Source organism: Numida meleagris, chromosome 11 (genome assembly GCF_002078875.1).
Source record: "Numida meleagris isolate 19003 breed g44 Domestic line chromosome 11, NumMel1.0, whole genome shotgun sequence".
NCBI classification, from domain to species: Eukaryota; Metazoa; Chordata; class Aves; order Galliformes; family Numididae; genus Numida; species Numida meleagris.
In genome coordinates this window covers 8,702,205-8,716,162 of record NC_034419.1, presented here as the reverse complement: position 1 = coordinate 8,716,162, position 13,958 = coordinate 8,702,205, and the positions used below count along the sequence as shown (strand labels likewise).

Genomic DNA, 13,958 nt, shown 5'->3' with positions numbered 1-13,958 from the left:
CCCAGTTTAAAAGTGTTATTCCCTAAAAACAAGTTCTGAAGACGTCACAACACAAAGCGCTTTACATGCATCAAATAGAATTAAACCCACAAGACTGCCATGAAAACCGTAAAAAAAAAAATTTAAACCTTAGGTATAAAGAAAAGTATATCCTGAAAGCCTCACCCATGCTGTTTGTCTTAGTGGCCAGTCCGGGAGTGCAAAAGCTGAGCAGTATCTGCATCCAACTAACCTTACCATATCAGGTCATACATGGACACAGCTTCCTTGTTCTGTGCTAAGTGGAGCACTGTGAGCTACAAACCCTAAATTAATTCTCTCCCCCCCTGCTCCCTCCCATGCTCCCCTCCCACTTGCTCTCAGGTACAATGCCTCCCCTCCCCCTGCTTTCCCTCACACCCTGATCCAGGCACCAGAGGAAAGACATGCAAATATAAATGTCAGAAACAGCAGAAGTAAAAAAGACAAATGGTTTAGAACCCCGCTTCCTATTCTGGAACCACAGTCTTAGGCACAAAACTCATTCCTGCACCGTATTATTTCACAGCAGTTGTTTCTATTTCCCATAATAAAACTAAGCTGAATAAATATAGCCAAAACGATGAAGTATATTAAAATGTGTTGACATCATACCTACTTGAAGAGTTCAAATACATTAGCAAACACTAAAAATAGCTCATGGTACTGCAAGTTAACTGGCATGCAAGTGTTAAGTTACAGTTATTGTATGCATTCTTTTGCCAAATATGGCACGTTGTCTATATCTTGAACACCTACAGCAACAAATTAAAGGTGCAGTTTCATACAGAAGGTGAAAAGTCTCTAAACCGCCAGAACTTTAGACAAGCTAACGTTTATTCAATGCAGTAACACTTTGCAGAAGGACAAAGAGTAAGGAAATGAGTTAGTATGTCTAGACATTAATAAAAAGCTACAGAAGCGGAGTCAGCCTGCAAGTCCAACTTTACATTATTAGACACACAGGAAATATTGACCTACATACGCCAAAACCTCTTTTTGCAGTTTTGATGCTGCAAGATAAAGATCACTGTTTCTTGGCAAGATAAATTTTGTCAGATTAAATCTTCGTATTTCGCTTGCTTTATACTAAAAAGAAGTTGGAGATGCATGTTTGCATTTTACTTGTGAAAGGCAAGTTTAGGAGGTTAGTCGTTCTAAAATAACTACGAGGGGGTAAGTTACAAATGTCAAATTGAAATACACTTTCATTTACAGTTGAAGTCAGACTAAGCATTATTTCTCTTTCCTCCTATAATTACAACAAGTTTAAATTTAAGCAGGCACAAGAGATTTTAATCAATTTGCAAAAAATATATGTATTATACTTTCGATTTTTTCCCCAAAAAAGTACATTCTGGTAAGAACTCAGTCAAGACTAGAATTTAATGCAATCTTCAAAAACCATTTCCTTTAAACCTTTTTCCTCTACAACAGTATTTGAAGTCAGTACACAACATAGCTCCCCTTTCATTGATTGCTTTTCTTACATGAACATTGAACAAAACAAACAGCCAGTCTAACAGAGAACACGCATTAAAGTCACATAAAAACCATGCTTCAAAACACTTAAATAATCCATAAATCTAACCTTTCAAAAGCTTTGTTTCTTCCACTTTGGTTAGATGTCCTTCATCTATGATCTTGTCTGCCAAACAAAATAAGTGTTACTTTCCAAGCTCAAATTAAGCAAGCTTTTCCCTGCACACATCTATGTAGACTACATTCCATGACCAAATTAAAAGCTGATAGTATTACTTACTACTCAGGCTTGAACAACAACTTTATTCTGGCATGGAATAATGAAACAAAGCACTCAAACCTAGTGGAACGTTGTGATAAAGTACATAATTATGTCCTCTGCAATTTATTAACTTACATTATTTTCAGTTCACTGATGAAAAGTTGCAATTGTTTGTTAAATGAACTTTTTTTCCCCAATCTGACAGCAAAAAATAGTAAATACCACCAATTTAAAATTTTCAAAAATAAGAATTCTGCAAGCTGTTTGCTTGAAATGAACACCCACCAAATACAGCAGAAACCTAGAAATACACCGTAGTGAGAGCAACTGAGAAGCCACCCCCACATCACAACTGCTTCATCACCGCCCATGAGGTACACAGCAATGGCCTTTCTTAGTTTAAAACATTCAGAGCGCAGAACAAATTCTCAAGAAGCTGCACACATGCCACAGTCAGGTTCCCAAATGTGAGCTTGCATGGCACTGGCAGGGAAGTCTAACCATGTACGTCAGGTCTAAGAACGGAGTTTGAGACTGGACTGCTAACAACTTCCTACTTCAGCAAGCACACGAAGGCAAACAGTAAGACCAAGCAAAGAATAGGTTTGGATTTATCAAAGACACCAGAAGGACTACGGAACCAGCAATTAACTTCTTTCTTGTAACGAGATTTCATTATTTTAAGTTTCTTCACAATCAGTGAGGTGATGCCAACATGCAAGATGAGCGAGGGTCACATATCCCACAGATTGTATCATCAGTGACAATGCAGTAAATGTTATGCTTCAGGCAGCTGAACGCACTTCCAAGGGCTGCTAACAGCCAGTGGAACACCGGGCTTGCAGCTGCTGGATCCCTGACAGCGTGGCAGAGCTGAGTTGAGTGCTCACAGCAGGTAACCAAGACTCAGAGAAGACAGGATGGACAGCGTGCACAGGAGGCCAGACTGAACAAGCTGAAGGGCATCAAATCCTTCTCTTTTTTTTTAAATTAAAAAAATAGCGAGCTCAGTTGGCATTCTGAGCTTCAAGGAGCTCTGAAGATTAAGAAGTCTCTGTGTTCCTCTGACAGCATGTTACTGTGCCCATGGCAAGCTAAGGACAGCGACAGGCCAAGGGCTGACTGGAGACAGCTTTTCCAGCCATGGATGGAAAAGGACAAGCTCTCAGGCATAAAAACCTGAGCTCTGAAGAAGTGTTTGCATGGCTAGAAGCCTGTCCCATTCCATTCCTGTCTCCCCAAGCAAACGAACTAGTCTGTAAGAGATAGATCCTCCATCTATTCTTGGCTGCAAATACTGTCCTGCATTTTTACAAGATTTCATAAATATTGTTTCAGAAAATCAAAGAACTGTGCTCCATATTTTCAGGATTGAATTCAGGTCTCAGCTGACTGCAGGAGATAACTTGTCATCCAACTCACATTTGTCAGAGCTGAGAGACCCTGAGCCTGGGGAGACAACATCAGGCACCAAGCTTCTGCAGCCACAAGTGAAGGGTGACTCAATGGTTTCATAACCCCTAAAAAATATATATCTAGAGAAAAGCCTTTGTGTGTGGCTTTTCCAGGACTCAGCTGAGGCTGGAAGAGCAGGGTCACACTAGGAATGCAGCAAAAAAGATACTGAGGAATTCTGCCTTTACGTCTGAAAAAATAAACAGAATATAAAAACACTGCACTCAAAGTAGCCATCAATTGCTTGATCTCAAGGGCTGATCATCTATCTATATGCGGGGTGGTTAGCTTAAGATACACTTCTATAATCAGTTTACAGAAGAAAATTTGCCTTTATGAACTGACAGATCCTGAAGTCTTTGCATTGTTCTGTTAAAATCAGAATAACTGTAACACAGAACAAATAGTCTTCTTAACCCCACTGCTTTCCCAAACTCTTTGAACTTCAGCAGCAGCTCTTTACATTTTTAATAATTGTCCATTTCTGTGTCTAAAGAAAAAATCTGCAGATTTTAAGATGATATTTTCTTTTTTCACAGTGGTTTAATGTTTTCTGATGTCTACTGTGGCAGTTTTAATTTCAGTATTTGTACAAAAGTTATCTTCCCAACACTAGACCAGCAATAACACTGAAGTCCCCTTATACAGCGTGACCCAAGGGTGGTACAGAAAGCATTTTCCACTTGGTGGCTGACACCTCTCATAGGTGATCCAAAATTTGATAATGACATCATTAAACTAAATAGCATCTTATACTGCTATTCTGTATTCTGACCTCCCCAGTTACTAAAGACAGCAGAATCCAGATGACAATCAGAAATTCAAAGTTAAAGTCAGTATACCTGTATCTTCACACCTTTTTTCCTCACATATCTGCATCTTTCCGCATTACTATTTAAAAAAAACTTCATAAACTTGATCATTAAAAAAAAAAACCTAGATTTCACCTGAATCGAGATATGCATTTTTGGTTACCAAAAAATAAAAAGGGTGAGGATCCTAGCTTTAACTTCTGGAATAAATGCTTTTGATTTTTTAAGTCATCCAGAAATTACTTACCAAAAATCAAAGAGTTGCTGATACGCATAATAATAAAAAAAAATTTATTGAAATAATTTATTTGAGGTTAAGCATTGTATTCCATCTTTAAGTGAATTCCTCCCATTTAAACTTAAGAAATCCCCTTTAGATTCAGGTTGCTATTACTGTGTGTAATTTGATTTTCAAGATATTTTGACATTACATGATTATTTAAATAAATGCCCCCTCTCTCAATATATTTGTGTTTTAGTATCAAATTAATCTTTCAAGGAAGCCAGTTTTGAAGACCAATTAAAGGAAACCTGGTCCTCAGCACTGATTTCAAACCATCTGAAAAAAGTTATACTGAACAGCTCTTATTTCTGATGGATTTATGACCCGTGGGCGTGAGAAGTTGAAAGCAGTCCCTCAATCTACCAAAAACCTACTCCATCTTATATAAGTAGAATAGTAAAAAGAATTTAAAAATGCAAGAACAGGCTTAGTAAAATGGCAAAAAATTAACTTGCATTTAAAATCATAAATGTAAAATCATCAAATGAAAAAAATAAGGTCACAAGGAAAAGTTAAATAGAAGCAGAAGATAGAATACTGGCACAGCACTGACTCTCTCTTTTGTCTATTAATCATGATCACATTTGGCAATAACTCATGCCCTGTACTAATTAGAAGAAAGAAGCTTTTTTTTTTTTGCTGTTGACGTCACTGGATTTCACCAGTGGTTACTTTAAAAAGTTATGAAATGAGCAACGAGTGAGCTGGATGTAATGATCAGAAAGCAGCACGCTTCTCTGATCATTCAGAACATCATTTCATAACCTTTCAGATTTTGTAGAGCAAGAAGAGTTACTGGATGATGATGTGAGGCCTGCTCTATTAAGAAAATTCAAAAAAAACAAAACATGAAAAAAGCCAGCATCTAAAAAAGTTAAGCACCAGTGCTGCGCTGCAACTAAGATTTTAGAGTCTTGCTGTTTCTTTCCCACCAAAAAAAACAACTTAGCTGGAGTATCTTGAGACATCTTGACCGCTGTCAACTGATACGCACTTTCAACTGCCTTATATCTCTGGAGCAGATGTTTACTCAGAATATTAGATTATTTGGTCATTTAATTCTCCTTCTCATGCTACCTTACATACTTGTATTTCCTTGACTCAAGGCATTTTTCTTCATTCTGCTGCTCATGCTCTTCTGATTTAACTGCTTCTTCCCCACAATTACAGATACCCACACTCTCTTCTTAGCCCCAGCAGAAGTCAGAACCTCAACAAACTGCATCATGGCTGTCTCCTTTCTTTTTAGATTTCTCTTACAGTTTGTAAATCCTATAGTTTTCATATGCCGCTGCTTCTATGATGAAACAGCAAACCCTACATAAAACTACTTAAATAAGCAACTTCCATTTTCAGAATCTTGTTTTATTAATAAACCTGCTCCTTTCCTAAGGAATACATAAACATTAGGAGGGGGAAGCTTAGTACAGTATGGCAAACAACACATTCCTCCTCCATACTGCCAATCTTTGTGATACTGTTCTACACTTCAATATTTGCAGCCTATCTTAGAGCCTCACTCTAATGACCCCTGTTAGCTACCCACCTTCACCGCTGCAGCAGCAGGACCAGAGGGTAGCTTTCACATACAGAATTAAAAATAACAGGCCCAAAAGTTTTTTTTAACCTCATGATTTTGTGGGGAATGACCAAATATGTGTGAATTTGGAAAAGGTAAACCTTTAGTCCAGGAACAAACACATCAGCTGCTGGCTCTGAATCTCTCATATTTCATAGTAAAAAGCTATTCTACCATAAAAATGCAGAATACTGAATCCTTTCTTTTCTCTAGCTTTCAACCCCTCAAGACAAGGCAGGCATACAAAACTGACCTCCAATTTAGTATCTTTTACTTCAAGCATGCATTAAAATCTTTTACTAAATGGTGATGGTGGCTTCTCCCTCTCCATAGGGACAAGATTGGTAACATTTACTTTGCAAAGCTGGTGCACTACTACAAGTTTTGCTAACGCCCAAACAATGAGAACGGTCAACCAGGTCCTATTTGAACATCACTCGGTATAGCCTTTTTTCACTGTAGACCAAAAAAACAAACTTTGAGCTTCAGTTTGTTTCATGTAATGAATAAAGACGATTCAGGAGACTTTTCTGAATTTTAAAATTGTTACATTCCCCTATTGAAATTTAAAGGAGAAAAAGAGCCCAATGTCAAAAAGGTACTGTCTTATTTTTGTTCAACTCCACAGCTTACAGAAATTATCAGTCTGAAGTGGAAAAATAATTCCTTCATGCTACCAAGGGGTTTTCTTTGAAGTTAAACTGCACTTTCTTTGTATCCTAACAGTATTTCTCTCCAACCAGAGAGCAAGTATTAACATCTGAAGCTTTTCTTTAATTACGGATACGCAGGCTGCGCTGCTTCATTACTCATTTTCAAAACCCATTTGCTTTGAAAAACAAGTTTCTCATTCCAGAGCAATAAATCTTTCTAAAGATTGGCATTGCATAATTACAATCTATTTTCATTAAAAGAAGCTCTTAAATTTCCACATAAAAATTCAAGTCTTAAATTTTTCCTTTTTGTTCTTTTTAACCACTAATTAGAAAAATATGTAAAAACGTTTGAATATCAGATAAATTACACAGTAAAACTGAGAAGAGGCATCATTACCTCATCCCTGGCCCACTGCAACCCGTGGTGTTTGCTTAAACTGCCACTGTTAGGCTTTCAACTTCTTAATTTGTAACACAGACGAAAACTTACACTGTTTTAAACATCACGTGGCAGCATTACCACCTCGTTACTGGTCAGAGGAAAAGAATGACTAACTTGTATGCAAAGACAATGTGATCATCATTTCCACAACAAAGATGCTTCCAAAGCAAAGATATCCTTTTGCTACTACAGGCATCTGCTTAATACCACAAGGCCTCAATTCTCTGCTACTACAGACATACTGAACAGTAGTGACAAATTCTGGGTTTTAACCACCTTTTCTGAATTTTCTGTTGTTTTTAAAGTGAATGTGATGAACACTCTTGTACTCACTCTGACATTCTATGAACTGATGAATAAAAGTGCAGTCCCCTCCACTCTTTGAAAGAAAGTGCTCTAGTAAAGAAAGAAACACTTCAGTTTACATCTTCTTATCATTTTCAGGTTGATGCAACAAAAAATTTGAAAGGCATACGAACAATATTTGTCACTGCACATTTACAGTTAACTGTTGAAGTCTGGGTTACTACACAAGCAGACAACACCTGATTGAAATACGTCTGATGGGGAGAAATTAGAATGCAGATTACTCTTTTGATCTGATCAGAAGAAAAAGCCCTTTCTGACTGCATTTTCCAAAGAGTACTTTTAAATACTAAAATCTACAAGCTTTCCACAACAAAAAACTCCTTACCTCAGCAGAAGCTGATAGAATTTTGCTACGTAACAAATTCAGTAGGAACAAATGACAGAAATCCAAACATCCTGCATTTGGCATTCAGAGTATTGCTCCTTCACATTAGGTGGTGACAAAGGACTTCCACTAAATTTCCATTAACAACCAGAATTTTTGGCAAAAAGATTAACACATGAATGGTATTTAAATTATAATAAATTTAGAATCCATAGGATGATACATAATTGAAACATGCAACTCCATAGAACCATCTCTGGTAGCCATCCGTAAGTTCCGAATGAGACGTGAATAATCGGCAAATACCAAATCCAAGCGCTGAAGAGACAAGGAGCATGTATTTAACCTATATTCTCTGGCATTTTATTCTTAGTTTTAAAAGGGTATTTATTAAGTTTTTCTTTAGTCTTTATGTTTATTCTTCCATACTGGATACTCTCCTGAAATGCAAAGATATTTAACTGTTGCTGAATCTCTCTCTTCACCTTTTAAGAGGTTTCACTGCATTGAAATGGCAGGTTTTGAAAGGAGAAAATTCTGAACCGAAGATTCTAAAATTGGACTCAATTCCCATTTTTTCCCAAATCTTTCTATGAGACTCCGGTCAGCTCCCAAGTCCATCAGAACCTGATGTCTCTTCAACTAAAATAATGCTAACACTTCCATTCTGAAGAACCTCAAAATCCTTTGGCTTCAAGAGCCTAGCAACCTAAAGAGAAAATGTTTTTGTTTTTTTTTTTTAAATTTTGTACACAAACTAGCAAAGCGCGTTACTTTTTAACAAATGTGCTCAATCATTAGCTCCAGCTATCAGCAGCCTAGCCCTTAAGAGCAATGATGTAATATTAACCTTTACTGTACTTGAAAATCACTTCAATGAGTGTGATTTTTTCTAATTTGTAAATACAAGGCTTTTCAAATACAGCACTATGACTGTAACATCTGTTTTCCATCTTTAAATTATTTATTTTTATATTTTCTACAAGCTACTCTTCTAAGCGACTGCATACAAGCTTTTTTTGTACCTTTCTGTATTCAAGATATGGCTCACAAAGAATTGACATAGGAAAACCAGACATGGTGGAACCCCCTGTGAAACATACAACTGACTGAAAGAACTCAGTTCTGAACACCCTTTGTCAGTGGCTTTATGCCTAAGAAAGTTTTCTCTTCTGTATCAGAATTTCTACCTGTGAAATGAGAGAAAACAAACACCTAACCATCAACACCTTAAAGCACCTTGTTATGACTCCAGACATACTATAAGGTAAGATGGCTCTCAGTTTCCCTATACAGTGTAGGGCTTTTTTTTTTTTTTTTTTTTTTAATTTGTGGCAGTGCACAAAATTAAAAACTCATGTAAAATCCTTGTTACTGCAACACTTTAAGTATATTTCTAAGTATACCTTGTGGGCTGGACCTGAAGTTTTGAAAGACAGAGAGACAAAAGGAACATTATAAAGCATATCAAGTTTATACAGTTTTGCCTTCTTCCTCTGCAGCACATCAACATTTCAAGAAAAAAAAAAATATTGTTTCTAGTTTTCTGGTCATTAGCATTCAGTGATAAAGGAGGGTAATAGAGTAATCGTGTAGAAGCAGAGGAAGCCATTTTTTCCCCCTTAAAGTCTATTTGGTACAAAAACATCCACAAACTCCCTCACTGCAGAAGCAGCTGAATCTACATTATAAGCCCCAAATTCTAAGTTCTAAAATAACTCAAGACTACTCAGCAAAACACAGTAACTGTTTCCTGCTGCTCTCAAGAAGGCAAAAACCAAAATCTGGCAGAAAAAAAATTCTGCCCATCTGTCATTGTATGATGACTGGATAAAGAACAGGAGGATAAAGACAGACACATTCTGTCATGAAAAGAACACAAGCCAGCAAGCTCTACAAAGTCAGAGAAACGTGGATGGGCTCAGTATAGCAGAGATGTGCAGAAGAACATGGTACAATGCAAAATATGGAAAGCTAAGCTAATCCATAGAATAAAATAACATTATGGCAGATACATGGGAGAAAAAGGTGACAGACTTCATACACACATACGATGAATGAACAGTTCAATGTCAAAGAAAAAGAAAGCGGCAGACAACCTCCTAACATTCCTAAGCACAAGTGTTTGCCCTCCTGTTAACTCACGGGAAGAAGGAATATGTGTTTTCATGCACTCATCCAGATGATTCTTATGTGATTCACAATAAATCAAAGAAGGTTGCTTCTTAAATTTTGAAATTTTTTTTTTAAATTTGAAAAAATTAAGAGAATGGTACATTGGAATTCGTGATAGTCACATCATAGTCTAATGCTGTTCACAGCACTGCAGGATTTTCCAAAAACTTCTAACAATCTAATTTACAAAGTCTTACAGTTCACATGATTAGAATGAAGAATCAGTGTCTTTACACAGTGCTTCAGTTCTGCTTGGTAACGTTAATTATTTCCCAGGGTGGAAAATTTTAAAAAAAAAAAGGTATGTTTATTTCTTAACCATTCTATCAAGCAAGATGAGTATCACCAATCTACACTTACAGGCCAGCAAGATGGAACAATACTAAGAGAAAGGGAGAACCAGCACTTAGATTAAGGAGAGTATTTGTACAGTTCCTGCCAGTGTTTAACATCTCTCTCGTGCTCCAAATAAGAAATCGACACGAGGTTATGCCATGATTTCATTTTGATAGTACTCTCCCTAATTAAAAAGTCCTTCATTTATAATACAAAGAAAATAAATTAAAATCTAAAAATTTGAGCAGAGATAGGTTTTAAATTGTTTCAAAAAAAATGTATACGGTCATCCTTAAACACAGTAAGAGTTGGAACCACGAGTTCCCTATGTAAGCGTCCCAACCATCCTAATACCACCACCAGTCCTCAGAGGCTTCAGTATACACAGCAAATGCTCAAGGAAGTTACATCAAGGAAAAAAAATGTAAATAAACTAAAGGCAGCAAATCCATCTTAACGGAACAGTTTAGAGAATAGAAATCATTTCTTATATGAAAAAATTGGCAGATTTTTAATGAACTTTATTCAAAAAAACCTCAAGTGTATGTTAAGTCATAGGTTAAAAAAAAATCTAGCTTAAAGTACTTTGTCTTTAAGAAAAAAAAGTTAGTGTGTATTAGTTCCTGTTTGCTAGAAAGACACTCTCAAGTTTTAAAGAAGTTTTAAAGTTAGTTTCCACTACTGGTATGTCGCTTACTTGCATTTTTCATACAACATAGACAGCAAAAATATATTTTTTGCTGGCTTTACTTACCATAACCAATTTAATAGAAAAATGGTATAAGTCTGTGTTGCAAGAAAATAAAGAGGAAGATAGTTAATGAAGGTTTTCCACTTTGTGTCACAAGTTTGACACCATTCACAAGGTTCCCACTGATTCCAGTAAAAATCCATTTAAAAAAATAAAAAAAAAAATAGAACAGGTTGACTTCCAAGTTTGGCTCCTTGGATTTTACAGAACTTTCTAAAAACACCTAGACTGAGAGCCTAAGCAACAACAACAAAAAAGGCTGGAGAAGTGGGCAACTTCTATTTCCTTTTTAAGGGAATACTAATCCAAGTAAAACTTTAGAGAACAAAAAGAATTTGTTCAACTTCAAACATCAACCGTAACACAAAAGGTAGCCTTGAGATACACTACCTTTTTCTGTGCTCCCATTAATTTTAGGTATGAAGTCATCAACTTGTATGCCTAGGATTAAGAAAGGGTATTATTTCTAGAATCAAGCAAAATGTTTTGGGTTTTGTTTCTTTATAAATACAGCACTGTGAAATGCAAATGGCTTTTCATAATATTTCCTCTGACTATCTAGATTAGATTAATCAAACAAAACAGGCAAAATTCGATGTGTTTTTCTACAGGACAGATCATGTTTCCAACCGTTCAACACATAAGAAGTTACTATCATCCAAAGAATTACTGTCCATTACATATATATTTAAAAAATAACATGACAACAAACCAGTATCTTTTTCTGAGTGGTCGATAAGGGGCTGGGAACCAAGAAAAGCTCTGAATTGAGCAAAAACCCGAGGTGTGAACACGCACAGCAGCAGTGCCCTCTGCTGGCACTCTGCTGCGGTCACATATTTCTTCTCTATCATTAACAAGCAGTCAAACAGCGTAAGTACTGGCTTACTAGTAAACACGTTACTCTATTGCCAGACACCTACATTACATAATTATTAAAACAAAAGGAATTGAAGAGAAATAATCTGGAAACCAGCTTTAAACAAGAAACTGATCACACCTACCTAAGCTGTTGTGTTCTTTAAGAGTTTTCTCTTGAAGATGTTCTAACCGTACTGCAAACAGAATTCCAAGAAAAAGGTATTTCACAGATTAAAAGAGTAACAAATTAATTATTTTTCCCCCACTAGTGACTAACCTTGTAAAGCAGTTAGCCGCTCATTGGTGAAGTCATTATCAGCCTGCAAAGCTTCTATTTTTGCTTGAAGCTCTTGCTCTCTCTCTTCCATTTCATCTATTTTATGCTGCAATTCCTTTTTCTCAGCCAGTCCTTTCTGTTGAATTTCTTCTTGTTTTCCTTCTGCTACCTGCTCAAAAGAAAAATCCCCAAACAAATGAAAGTTAACATCCTGAAGTGTAGATTTCCTTGTTTCATATAACTGAATGTACTAAAGTAACTTACTTTGGTAGTGAGACGGAGAAAACACAAACAATACCATTTCACTGTAGGCAAAATTAAAGATAGAATCTCCAAACATCAACAGAACACTCTAAGGACCTGAGAGCTTAGAAATACCTAAAGTCTCCCATCTCAAACCATCAGCCAAATTCCAAAGCCCTTATGAGCTGAATTTACACTACACAGATGAACTCTATTGAAAGCCACAGCTTTTTCCTTGTTGGATTTCATGATGTATTTCATAGATTCTCCTCCCTGCAAAGCTAGGTAATAAGCTTCAATTTCGATCGTTCTGTGTAAACTCGTCACCAACAATGATTAATTGTTAACTTCAAAACTGAGGACCTTAAGACCAGCAACATAACATTTAATTTGGAAAGAGAAGTCTTCTGAGATGCTGAGCTAAGGCTAAAAGAATCTAAATTCCTGTATGCAGGACAAATGCAACTGTCTCAAAAACTGAACACTACCACCTTCCTCCTCAATATCATCTACTAACCTCAATGGCAGTCTTTTTGGGAACAAGCTTTATCATACTTATCGTACTGTCATCATTTTGTTCTCCAGCATAAAGGACATTAAAATATTAATGTAACTAGAACTTTGATTTAATAATAAATCTGACATCATGCTCCTTTCCACCCAGGAGCTGAGCCGTAATGTTACAGTGGTTGGCCATTTGTGCTTGTAACTGCACTAAGTGGCAATGCGAAATGCAAATAAGTTATTTGTTTATATAAAAGCAGCTGAATGTGAAATTTCATCCATTATGTAGTTTTATATTAAAAACAAACTGCAGCTCCAAAAATACAGTAATTTTAGAAGTGAATGAAAAAGGGAAATTTTAACAATTTAAATTATGACACTTTCAGGCACATTAAATGTAAAGCAAAATAATAACAATATACATCTTTCTTTCATCTACCTGTTGCTTAAATAGTTTCTTAACCCTTACTTGATTGCTGCATTAGAAATGTAATCTTTTTCCATGCATTACAACATCACCAAAAGTCTAATAAAGTTCTGTCATTACCTTTAGCTTGTCAGAAAGATCTTTAATTTCATTTACAGCTCCATTGTACTTATTAGCTAATTCTCTTAATTCTTCCTGAGTCCGCTCATTCATTTCTTTCAGGTGAGTACATTCATCTTCTGTATTACTTAAACTCCGCTGTAAGAGAAAATTAGTATGCAACAAATGCAAAAATTTGAGACTATAAACCACCAAACATTCCAGCTGATCTACATTTCCCCTCAAAACAATACATGCAACTTAACACATTTACTTTCATACTGTTTTGCTCCTAAACATCAAGTCTAAACACAATAAATCAAGTACTGGCAAAAAATGCTAGTCTTTGTAATCATCTACTTAATAGAACTTATGCGCAGAAGGCTTCATGCATGGGAAAAAAAACAACACACCTCAAAGCCAAATGAGGCTATGAAAGTAATTAAGACTGATGGGAACAAAGAACTGAAATGTGTGATTCGTTTCCCTCATTCTCTTCTATGTTATTTACAAGGAATTCTTGAAGTTTTACAGATTTTTTTATGCAATAATACTTCACCACACCTTTTATCCATGAAAAAATAAAGATTTATCATAAGTCA

General features: G+C 36.1%; 1 protein-coding gene across 23 annotated transcripts in view; it reads right to left on the bottom strand.

Moving 5' to 3' along the window:
- SLMAP (sarcolemma associated protein) overlaps nucleotides 1-13,958 on the bottom strand; it is an 80,105-nt gene that overhangs the window by 23,799 nt on the left and 42,348 nt on the right. For 6 of the 23 annotated variants that reach the window (XM_021409115.1, XM_021409116.1, XM_021409114.1 and 3 more), the window contains 6 exons: nucleotides 13,378-13,515; nucleotides 12,084-12,252; nucleotides 11,950-12,000; nucleotides 11,336-11,386; nucleotides 7,323-7,385; nucleotides 1,610-1,666 (listed from right to left, as the gene is read on the bottom strand). In XM_021409115.1, coding sequence (XP_021264790.1) covers nucleotides 1,610-1,666; nucleotides 7,323-7,385; nucleotides 11,336-11,386; nucleotides 11,950-12,000; nucleotides 12,084-12,252; nucleotides 13,378-13,515 — 529 coding nt within the window. Of the gene's footprint in view, nucleotides 1-165; nucleotides 290-1,609; nucleotides 1,667-7,322; nucleotides 7,386-11,335; nucleotides 11,387-11,949; nucleotides 12,001-12,083; nucleotides 12,253-13,377; nucleotides 13,516-13,958 lie in introns of those variants that run through there. The other 17 variants (XM_021409123.1, XM_021409124.1, XM_021409118.1 and 14 more) reach the window with 14 other exon arrangements.